This window comes from Entelurus aequoreus, linkage group LG25 (assembly GCF_033978785.1).
Source record: "Entelurus aequoreus isolate RoL-2023_Sb linkage group LG25, RoL_Eaeq_v1.1, whole genome shotgun sequence".
NCBI classification, from domain to species: domain Eukaryota; kingdom Metazoa; phylum Chordata; class Actinopteri; order Syngnathiformes; family Syngnathidae; genus Entelurus; species Entelurus aequoreus.
This window is the reverse complement of record NC_084755.1, coordinates 30,959,550-30,972,121: the sequence shown is the minus strand read 5'-3', so window position 1 is coordinate 30,972,121 and position 12,572 is coordinate 30,959,550. Positions and strand designations below refer to the sequence as shown.

At 36.4% G+C, this 12,572-nt stretch overlaps 1 protein-coding gene across 2 annotated transcripts in view; it reads left to right on the top strand.

Moving 5' to 3' along the window:
* Nucleotides 1-12,572, top strand: part of eci1 (enoyl-CoA delta isomerase 1) — a 58,068-nt gene that overhangs the window by 38,742 nt on the left and 6,754 nt on the right. The window contains exons 1-2 of one of the 2 annotated variants that reach the window (XM_062036449.1): nt 7,677-7,798; nt 9,385-9,510. In XM_062036449.1, the coding sequence (XP_061892433.1) occupies nt 7,756-7,798; nt 9,385-9,510 (169 nt within the window). In that variant the 5' untranslated portion in view covers nt 7,677-7,755. Of the gene's footprint in view, nt 1-7,676; nt 7,799-9,384; nt 9,511-12,572 lie in introns of those variants that run through there. The other variant, XM_062036450.1, reaches the window with a different exon arrangement.

Here is a 12,572-nt window from a genome sequence, read left to right as displayed (position 1 = left end):
TGCATGAATGGTTGACTTCCGCGTGAGTACGAAAGTAATGGAAAAAATAGTTTATGAAGAGGTCGATAGTTACCTTGCCACTAAAAAACTGATGTACAAATTCCAATCCGGCTTCAGAACTAACCACTCCACTGACACATGCCTTCTCTATCTGACCGACCACATCAAACATGAGGTGGACGCGGGCAAATACTGCGGCATGGTCATGCTGGACCTTCAGAAGGCCTTTGACACCGTTAACCACGCTATACTGTTGGATAAGCTCAGAGCAATCGGATTTGATAAAACCTCATCGAGCTGGATGCAATCTTACTTGGAGAGGAGGAAACAGGTGGTAGAGGTGAACGGCACCGTGCCCCCCCTCTCAGTAAGCTGTGGAGTCCCCCAAGGCAGTATATTAGGGCCTTTACTGTTCCTAATATACGTTAATGACATGTCATCAGCATGCGACTGTGAATTGTTCCTGTTTGCGGATAACTCGGCCCTGCAAGGACAAGTCACAGGTGGAGAAAATCCTCAGTGCTGAACTCTGTAGAATTTGCACCTGGCTCGCTGACAACAAGCTATCCATACACTTGGGTAAAACGGAATCCATCCTATTTGGGTCCCACATCAACCTTAAAGGCCTACTGACTGGCCTACTGCCCTAACTTATAAAGTGCAATTTTAAATTTCCCGGGAAACTTCCGGTTGAAAACGTCAAGGTATGATGACGTTTGCGCGTGACGTCAATGGTTGAAGCGGAAGTATTCGGACACATTGTATCCCAATACAAACAGCTCTGTTTTCATCGCAAAATTCCACAGTATTCTGGACATCTGTGTTGGTGAATCTTTTGCAATTTGTTTAATGAACAATGGAGACTGCAAAGAAGAAAGCTGTAGGTGGGATCAGTGTATTAGCGGCGGCTGCAGCAACACAACCAGGAGGACTTTGAGTTGGGTAGCAGACGCGCTAGCCGCCGACCGCATCGATGATCGGGTGAAGTCCTTCGTCGCGCCGTCGATCGCTGGAACGCAGGTGAGCACGGGTGTTGATGGGCAGATGAGGGCTGGCGTAGGTGGATAGCTAATGTTTTTAGCATAGCTCTGTCGAGGTCCCGTAGCTAAGTTAGCTTCAATGGCGTCGTTGGCAACAGCATTGCTAGGCTTCGCCAGGTTGGACAGCATTAACCGTGTGGTTACAGGTCCAGTGTTTGGTAGTATTGTTGATCTTCTGTCTATCCTTCCAGTCAGGGGCTTATTTCTTTTGTTTCTATCTGCATTTAAGCACGATGCTATCACGTTAGCTCCGTAGCTAAAGTGCTTCGCCGATGTATTGTCGTGGAGATAAAAGTCACTGTGAATGTCCATTTCGCGTTCTCGACTCTCATTTTCAAGAGGATATAGTATCCGAGGTGGTTTAAAATACAACTCCGTGATCCACAATAGAAAAAGGAGAAAGTGTGGAATCCAATGAGCCCTTGTACCTAAGTTACGGTCAGAGCGAAAAAAGATACGTCCTGCACTGCACTCTAGTCCTTCACTCTCACGTTTCTTATCCACGAATCTTTCATTCTCGCTCAAATTAATGGGGTAATCGTCGCTTTCTCAGTCCGAATCGCTCTCGCTGCTGGAGTAAACAATGGGGAAATGTGAGGAGCCCTTCAACCTGCGACGTCACGCTACTTCCGGTACAGGCAAGGCTTTTTTTATCAGCGACCAAAAGTTGCGAACTTTATCGTTGATGTTCTCTACTAAATCCTTTCAGCAAAAATATGGCAATATCGCGAAATGATCAAGTATGACACATAGAATGGATCTGCTATCCCCGTTTAAATAAGAAAATTTCATTTCAGTAGGCCTTTAAGAAAGTCAGTGACTTCACTATAAAAGTGGGTGACATTGTTATCACCAGGAAAGATGAGGTCACCTACTTAGGTTCCATTCAAAAGGTTAATCTTTCCTGTGATAAAATGGCAACCAAGGTAATCAAAAAGGTCAACCAACGAGCAAGATTTCTCTACAGAATCTCCTCTCTGGTCAACAAAAGTACCATGAAGATTCTAGCGGGAACTTTCATTCAACCCTTTTTCGATTACGCATGCACCTCCTGGTACCCTAGCACCTCCAAAACCCTCAAATCAAGACTCCAAACATCCCAGGACAAGCTAGTCAGATTACTTCTAGACCTCCACCCCAGATCACACCTCACTCCTACCCACTTCTTCAAAGTGGGCTGGCTCAGGGTGGAGGACAGAGTAAAACAACTTGCACTGAGCCTAGTCTATAAAATCCGCTACACCTCCCTGATACCGAAGTACATGTCAAACTACTTCCTTAACGTAAATGACCGCCATAACCACAACACCAGGGGGAGCTCCACTAACCACGTTAAACCCAGATTCCAATCTAACAAAGGTCTTAACTCATTCTCCTTCTATGCCACATCAATATGGAATGCACTCCCAACAGGTGTAAAAGAAAGGGCATCTCTATCCTCCTTCAAAACCGCACTAAAAGAACCATACTTGCCAACCCTCCCGTTTTTAGCGGGAGACTCCCGGTATTCAGCGCCTCTCCCGATAACCTCCCGGCAGAAATTTTCTCCCGACAAACTCCCGGTATTCAGCCGGAGCTGGAGGCCACGCCCCCTCCAGCTCAATGCGGACCTGAGTGGAGACAGCCTGTTCTCACGTCCGCTTTCCCACAATATAAACAGCTTGCCTGCCCAATGACGTCATAACTGTAGAATGATCGAGGGCGAGTTCTTGGTTTCTTATGTGGGTTTATTGTTAGGCAGTTTCATTAACGTCCTCCCAGCGCGGTAACAACACACAACAACAGCAGTCACGTTTAGTCTACCATAAAGTAGTTCTTCTGCCGTAAACAGCAATGTTGTAACACTCTTAAACAGGACAATACTGCCATCTACTGGATAGCCTCCAGAAAACTGAAATTCAAGTATTTATTTTATTTATATGTATAATAAAAATAATTCAAAAAAAAAAAAAATATATATATATATATATATATATATATATATATATATATATATATAAATATATATATATATATATATATATATATATATATATATATATATATATATATATATATATATATATATATATATATATATATATATATATATATATATATATATATATAAATGAAATACTTGAGTTGGTGAATTCTAGCTTAAATATATTCCCCTCTTAACCACGCCCCCAGCCCCCCACCTCCCGGTATCGGAGGACTCAAGGTTGGCAAGTATGAAAAGAACACCTCCAGGCAACTTCAACCCTTAACTAACACCCTCCCCCTTCCACATCCCCGGATTGTAAATAATCAAATGTAGATACTTATTCTTATGCTTTCTGATCCCTCTCTCTATGTCCAATACTTGCTGTACATATCCTACCAAGTCAGTCCTACACTGTTTCAATGTCCATTTCTCTGATGATGCAATTGTTGATGACTGAAGTGTTGATATCAACCAAACCTAACCCCCCCTCCACACCCCGGATTGTAAGTAATGTAAATAATTCAATGTATATACCCTGATGATTATCTTGTGTGATGACTGTATTATGATGATAGTATATATCTGTATCATGAATCAATTTAAGTGGACCCCGACTTAAAGAAGTTGAAAAACTTATTGGGGTGTTACCATTTAGTGGTCAATTGTACGGAATATGTACTTCACGGTGCAATCTACTAATAAAAGCTTCAATCAATCAATCAGACTTCATGTTGGCTGTCGAATTTTGCCATTTTTACATCCGTGCTGCTCGGTAGTTCCTCACGCTGTAATTGTCGACATGCTTACTTGGAGGCACAATGAATAAAATATACTTTAAAATAATGACTTACTTGTAGCGCGAGTGACAAAGTCTACAAGAGGTAGCTCATAATAGTTATTCAGTTAGGAGGTAACGTCGAGCGATGCTGCGCCTGCGCGTGCGTACTCGGCACTTCTTCTTCTTTGTTGTTTGAGTGCGGATGCAAACTGAATTAGTGCACTACCGCCCCCTCTGGATGGTTTACAGGCTAACACTATATATATATATATATATATATATATATATATATATATATATATATATATATATATATATATATATATATATATATATATATATATACATATACATGTGGGTACATGCTGGAGCCTATCTCAGCTACAATCGGGCGTATATATATATATATATATATATATATATATATATATATATATATATACGCCCGATTGTAGCTGAGATAGGCTCCAGCATGTACCCACATGTATATGTATATATATATATATATATATATATATATATATATATACATATACATGTGGGTACATGCTGGAGCCTATCTCAGCTACAATCGGGCGTATATATATATATATATATATATATATATATATATATATATATATATATATATATATATATATATATATATATATATACATATACATGTGTATATATATATATATATGTGTATATATATATATATACATATACATGTATATATATATGTGTGTATATATATATATATATATGTATATATATATATACATATATATATATATACATGTATATATATATATGTATATGTATATATACATGTATATATATATATATATATATACATATACATGTATATATACATATACATGTATATATATATGTATATATACTGTATATATATACACATATACATGTATATATATATATATATATATATATACTGTATATATATATATATACTGTATATATATGTATTTGTATACATATATATATATATATATATATATACATATATATATACATATATATATATATATATATATATATACATATATATATATATATATATATATATATATATATATATATATATATATATATATATATATACGCCCGATTGTAGCTGAGATAGGCTCCAGCACCCCCCGTATTCGCCCCCCGCAACCCCAAAGGGAATAAGAGGTTGAAAATGGATGGATGGATGGATATAGTTTAGGCCAGTGGTTCTTAACCTGGGTTCAATCGAACCCTAGGGGTTCGGTGAGTCGGGCTCAGGGGTTCGGCGGAGGTCAAAACACACCCAACTCATCGTGTAAATAAAAACTTCTCCCTATTGGCGTATTACGGATACAGCAACAGCAGAAGTCACACTGATTTGCAGGTGTGTAATTTATTCTGAGTTTATGCACTGTTGGTTTTGTTGTTTGAACAAGGTGATGTTCATGCACGGTTCATTTTGTGCACCAGTAAAAAAAAACATGGTAACACTTTAGTATGGGGAACATATTCACCATTAATTAGTTGCTTATTAACATGCAAATTAGTAACATATTGGCTCTTAACTAGTCATTATTAAGTGCTTATTAATGCCTTATTCGGCATGGCCTTATAACCCTAACCCTCAAACCCTAGCCTTAACCAAATAACTCTAAATTAAGTCTTTGTTACTTAGAATATGTTCCCCTAGTGTCCAAAAAACTGTAAATTAAGTCTTTGTTACTTAGAATATGTTCCCCATACTAAAGTGTTACCAAAAACATAACTTTGTCTTGAATTTGAAAAAAAACATTTTATTTTTCACTAAGGAAGGGTTCGGTGAATGCGCATATGAAACTGGTGGGGTTCAGTATCTCCAACAAGGTTAAGAACCACTGGTTTAGGCTTGGACCGATTTTTTTATATTTTTTTCTCCCCCCTTCCCCCCATTGTTTACCTGTATCTCACTTTTTTTGTAAGGGGCGCCAGAAGTTTGCAGACCCGTCAGCGATCCTGTTCTGTCTCCCTATAATGTTTGTCTGATCTTGAATGGGATTGTGCTGAAAATTTTAATTTCCCCTCTGGGATTAATAAAGTATTTCTGATTCTGATTCTGATATATATATATATATATATATATATATATATATATATATATATATATATATATATATATATATATATATATATATATATATAACCGTTCAAAAGTTTGGGGTCACATTGAAATGTCCTTATTTTTGAAGGAAAAGCACTGTACTTTTCAATGAAGATAACTTTAAACTAGTCTTAACTTTAAAACTTTAAAGAAATACACTCTATACATTGCTAATGTGGTAAATGACTATTCTAGCTGCAAATGTCGGGTTTTTCGTGCAATATCTACATAGGTGTATAGAGGCCCATTTCCAGCAACTATCACTCCAGTGTTCTAATGGTACAATGTGTTTGCTCATTGGCTCAGAAGGCTAATTGATGATTAGAAAACCCTTGTGCAATCATTTTCACACATCTGAAAACAGTTTAGCTCGTTACAGAAGCTACAAAACTGACCTTCCTTTGAGCAGATTGAGTTTCTGGAGCATCACATTTGTGGGGTCAATTAAACGCTCAAAATGGCCAGAAAAAGAACTTTCATCTGAAACTCGACAGTCTATTGTTAATAATAATAATAATAATAATGGATTAGATTTATATAGCGCTTTTCTAGACACTCAAAGCGCTTCACAGAGAAGTGAGAACCCATCATTCATTTTTACAACTCATTCATTCATCATTCATTCTCCGGTGTGAGCGGCACCGGGGGCAAGGGTGAAGTGTCCTGCCCAAGGACACAACGGCAGCGATTTTTGGATGGTAAGAGGCGGGGAGCGAACCTGCAACCCTCAGGTTTCTGGCAAGGCCGCTCTACCCACTACGCCATGCCGTTGTTCTTAGAAATGAAGGCTATTCCACAAAATTGTTTGGGTGACCCCAAACTTTTGAACGGTAGTGTATATATATATATATATATATATATATATATATATATATATATATATATATATATATATATATATATATATATATATATATATATATATATATATATATATATATATATATATATATATATATATATATATATATATATATATATATATATATTCAACAAATATTGGGAAAAAATAAATGCTCTTGATTTCTTTCCAAATTAAATTTTTTGCTCTCAAATGAATCGCTCAAATCTTGACCATTTGCTATCACACTTCTTGCACTCCACTGTAGAAAGTTTATTCTTAGTTTTGGAATTTCTCGCTTTTTAAGTTCCTCGTTTATGGAGGTTAATTTGTGTCTTCATCACGGAAGCTTTTGTTTAGCTTTTTTTCCACGCTGAATTTGTTTAGTTGAGTTGTTTGCATTTAAATGTTGTAATTTTGTAAACTATTTTTTTTGCATCTTATTATGCTGACAATTTCATTGAATACAAATGTGTGAGCAAAATGTGTGTTTAAAATTTCAGTTTGTTAAAATTGTCTAAAAAAATCAATACATATGTTTTGAAATTCAGTGTAAAAAAATCTGTATATATATATAAATATATATGAAAAATAAATAAAAAATATATATACACTGATTTTTTTCATACTGAATTTTAAAACGCTGTATAAATTCAATGTAAACAAATTCAGTGCATCAAAACTCAAGACCCACTTCCGATGAATTAAGACTGAAGCAATCGATCTTGTCTCAGAACCACTATTTGTACACTGATTTTTGTAATTATTTATTTATTTTTATTATATTTTATATAATATAACAAGATCATCTAACTGCTGCTGAGTTTCCTTTAATTCTGACTCATTTTCTCGAGCAAATTTGCATGTGCATAAAAAAAAAACATCTCCCAAACGAACGGCTCACACTTGGGAATCGGTTCTCATCGTCCACTTAAAAGAGCCGTTGAAAAGAGTCGACTCGTTCGTGAACGTCACGTCTCTACTAGTGCATTCAACAAAATGGCTTTGAGGGCAGCTTTGAGAAATAAGTCCGCTTTACCAGGTACGTCGCTTTTATGCTGCTTTTACAAGACAGAGAGCACGTTTCATCTTAGACCTTGATACCCATTTAGAGAGTTTGTTTAAGGTTCGACCGCTACTATAAAGCTCGGCTAACTAGCTAGCCGTTGCTATCTGCTTGACAGAAAGTGGAGCAAGGGTCATGTCTCTTCTTCTCCTACTTGATGACTAACTTCAACATTGTTTGGTCTTCATCCTTACCAGTCACTCACACCGATAACATTTATGTCTTTCATTCCAAACGTTTGTTTCACATTCTCAGACCAACACACTACAAGAAAGGTGTCCAAAGTGCAGCTATTTTCTGCACCACACATCCTAACAGTAAAATGACAATCGTTATTAGTCATATGTATTCTTGTATAACGCAGATATTTGCTTTTTCGCTTACAAATCAAAATATTATCACCATGAATTGATTAACGTGGACTCCGACTTAAACGAGTTGAAAAACTTATTCGGGTGTTACCATTTAGTGGTCAATTGTACGGAATATGTACTGTACTGTTTCATATAATGCAGGGGTGTCCAAAGTGCGGCCTGGGGGCCATTTGCGGCCCGCAGCTAATTGTTTACACATTCTGGAAATGCAAAAAATAAAAAATAACATTAAAAAAAGTGGAATGAGGTGAAATCTAACAAGAAAAAGTTGCAATGTTGACACAAAGCTGCCATGCAGGCTGTTTTTTTTTCTTTTGTCTTTCTTTCTTGTTCTTTTTTTGCCACTGCTCAAAAAAAAAATAATGACAAAAAATCCACGTTATAATTAATTATTTTCAAAGCTCCAATTAGTTCAAATGTTTCACTTTAACATGTTTTATGTGGTAAATATTGCATATATTGTGTAGTTGCCATATAAAAGCAAAGTTTTCTTTGACAAAAGAGCATAAAACAAACCAAATAATAGTTCAAACGTAAAATCGACAGATATATCTGAAGTTGATCTCGTAACTTAAGTGATGAAAGTAAAAAATAAATAAAAAACTAATATAAATGTATCACTTTATGAGTGGGGCACCTTTTGGATCCCAAATATATTTAGTGGTATTTTATTTATCTTTTCACTGTGATGACTCAAAAATTAATATTAAATAATTAAAATCAATGGTGTCCTGCATTATTTATATTTTAGGGCTCCAATTACTAAATACTGCATATTTCAGTTTTACTATAAAAAACAAAGTTGTTTTTGACAGAAAAGCCATAAAACCTTTTTTTTTTTTAAAGTTGATAAAGAGATTTACTGTAAGCGTTAAATAAAAAATAATAATACAAATTAGACTTATTTTTAACATTTTAATAACTGAGACCCTTTATGGTCCCCGGGACCCCATAGGTAAAATAAATACAAAAAATCCATACAAATATCAAAATGGCCCCCACTTGCTTTAATTTTTCCGTTTGCGGCCCTCAGTGGAAAAAGTTTGGACACCCCTGATATAATGTATTCTCTTCCTTTGCAATCTACTAATAAAGGTCTCAATCAATCAATCAATCAAAGACATAAGTTGGCAACACGAGATATTGAGCATTGCATTTGTTTTTCTGTGTGTGTGTGTCAACATCCAGGTCTTCTCTCTCAATTGTCCTCCAGCAGCAGTCATGGCAGAGTGCGTGCGTCCTCTGGGTTTGTCGCACAGCAGAGAAAAAACTCCACAACACCCAAAATCGCGGTGGATTTCGACCAGAGTACAGGTGAGTGTTGAAAGTGAAGCATAGCTGTGTCAATATTTCACTTTAAGGGGGAACTGCACTTTTAAAAATGTTGTTTATCGTTCACAATCCCTATGTAGGACAAAAACACATGTATCTTCATTTTTTTAATGCATTCTAAATCGTAAATAAATGCTAGCAAAAGTCAACAAACGACGGAGCCAATGGGAGCTCCTCTATTGCGCCCCAAAAAAATATCCTAAAAACGCCAACAGTACTCCGTTTACTAGTGATGGGTTGATGAGGCGTCATGAAGCGTTTCGACACATTGCAAAACTGTATTGATACTGTGTCGATACTGTGTCACTAAATACTGACATCTGCTGGACATTAAAAATCCCTACAGGCAACCTATGGACCGACTCAACTGACAATGATTTTATGACCTAGTATATACAATAATATAAACCAAGTCATTGTATTTCATTTAGGATTATTTCATATCTTAATTTAAATAAAAATAAAAAAAATTCTTTTTTAGATACAGTCAATAAATAATGTGAACATGTATCATAACATGGAAATCTAAGAGAACGTGTTGGGAATGAGGATGCTTGTGGACTGGGAATTGTATTTATTTATTTTTTTACACATTTTTATTTAAAAAAAACAGTTTTTCCAACGTAATCAATTTTAGACGATTTCTCTTCTTAGTTGTTATTTCTCCGGCTGTAGAAAAGAACCGCTCACAGGGCACAGAGGAGGCGTCAGTGCGACACAGTTTGCGTATCGGTCACATGACCGAAACAGCTCATGATCGGTCACGTGACTTTCTAAAAGCGGTACGTGCACCGACACAGGGTTTTGCTCTATGAGCTCGACGCATGCGCCGATGCATTGGTGTTGCCGGACCCATCACTACCATTTACATTTCGTGACCTGAATACTAAACAAGTATTAGAGATATTGTTATTATGAGCGCTAATGTTAAGGACATATTTTTAGCGGCGTATTGATCACAGAGAAGTGACTAGCTAAAAAACAGAGATTTGTCAACCTTGGCAGCCAATTTAGACCCATAGATGGCAAGAAAGATACACCCACATTTTTTTGTGAGGATTATGTGTATTCTTTAATCTAAATGGGAATATAACAACATTTTAACAATTGTCATCCCAGTGAGAGCAGACATTGTACAGTAAGTGATTGTATATTATGCTTATTGTCTCTCATGAAGTCTGTCATGATTACCTTAAATACCGGACTATAGGCCGCAACTTTTTCCCTACACTTTAAACTCTGCGGCTTATAAAATGGTGCGGCTAATTTATGGCTTTATTTTGCTGACAGCCATTATACAGTTTGAGGAAAGAACAAGCAAATACACTAAGTTGTTTTATTATTTGTGCAATGGCGTCATCTTTTTGACAAGTTCGATGACTGCAGTGTCTTTCGATTTAATGCTTTCACCTGAAAGTAGAGTGCCGCTCAGTCATCTAGCCTTCTATAGCGTTTCTACTCATATGGATTCTGCATTCAAAACTCCAGGCAACGTTTGTAAGTTTCATAGTATAACTAAAACTGTTTATACTTACAAAACTGTCCCATGTGTGATGTCTGTAGGAGTTTGTTTTCATGCATATTTGTAGATGCTATCTTAATGTAATGACTCTAGCGTAATTAGTATTCGCTAATATGCTAACACGTTTACGAGTGTCTTAGTATTAATAATTTACAACAGCATTCTTTTTGTATTGTTTCAGTTTTATAAATTCCTCAGTAAATTTGCCACAACGTCACCGTGGAGTTATTGAGTCTGTTTAGCTGATTGGAAAGCGAACTTCCGCAGCGTCCATGACAATGACTTCTGTTTTGTTCGGTCAACCCTTTTACTGTCCTGTTACAGGCACCGTTTGGAAACAATTATGGTATGTAAAGAAACTTCTACCGAATCTTTTTGTGTAAATATTCATTTTGCAGCGTATATACAGTATCTGCGGCTTATAGTCCCTTGCAGCTAATATATGGGAAAACATTTTCACCTACATTTAGTGAGTGCAGTTTATATACCGGTGCGCTCTATACTGCGGAAAATACAGTAGAAGGTGTTGTTGTTGAAGGAAAACGGGCATTTTGTGATGCTTCTATGAAATTAATGTGCCGCCGTATGCTTAAAATTACAAAAATACTTGTTAAAAATGGTTATTATGAATGTACCACATTGCATACATACTTACAGTGTGTATATAAAAGAATGATGGAGGTGTTTGGATGTTTTTTAGAGCGGTATATAGGCGGTATAGAACGACTCCGATTGATCCATGTTTAGCTGACTTTTTCTTACATTTATTTACGATTTAGAATGCATAAAAAACAAATGTGCTCTTGCCTTACATGGGGATTGTGAATGATTCCAAAATTCCATAAAAAAGTGCAGTCTCCCTTTGAGCTTAATTACCAATTTGCACCACTGCAATGATGTAGTTGTCCAAATTGCATAATTGGTCATGAAGTGAGTGAAAAAACATGAAAAGCAAAACAAACATGTATTACAACTACAAATACACTTTATTCTGTTGCGTATTTTCTTCGGGGTTTTTTTTACCCCCAAACCAAACTGAGCCACCAGGGTTGCGCAATATAAGTTATATACATTTGGCAGACGATAGATGTCAGGTTCAAACACTGATGACATCTATTAAACAAGACAAGAGGCAAAGAAATTAAACAGAGACATAATTCAATTTGGACTCAATTGAGGAGACACGTCTGGACACACTGTACCCGTGTACAGTATCTCAGCACGCTCTGCCAAAAGATTGCACTCCTCCTTCTTTATTTGACTTTCTCCCCCCCCACCCGACCACAGCTGCTTCCAGAGGGAAGTGGGTCGTAAACAGCGTTGCCTTTGGTTACCGAACAGTTCAAAAGAAGAGGTCGTAAAATAGTTCAAAAAGAGTTCTATAAAATAGTTCAAAAAGGGTTCGTAAAATACTTCAAAAAGAGTTTGTCTGGAAATTGGGCAGATCCTGCCATCTGTCTGCTTTGAAGTCACAGTGGAGTTTTACGAGCCTTCCTCCTGGTAGGCCCCAAAAACAGCTCCC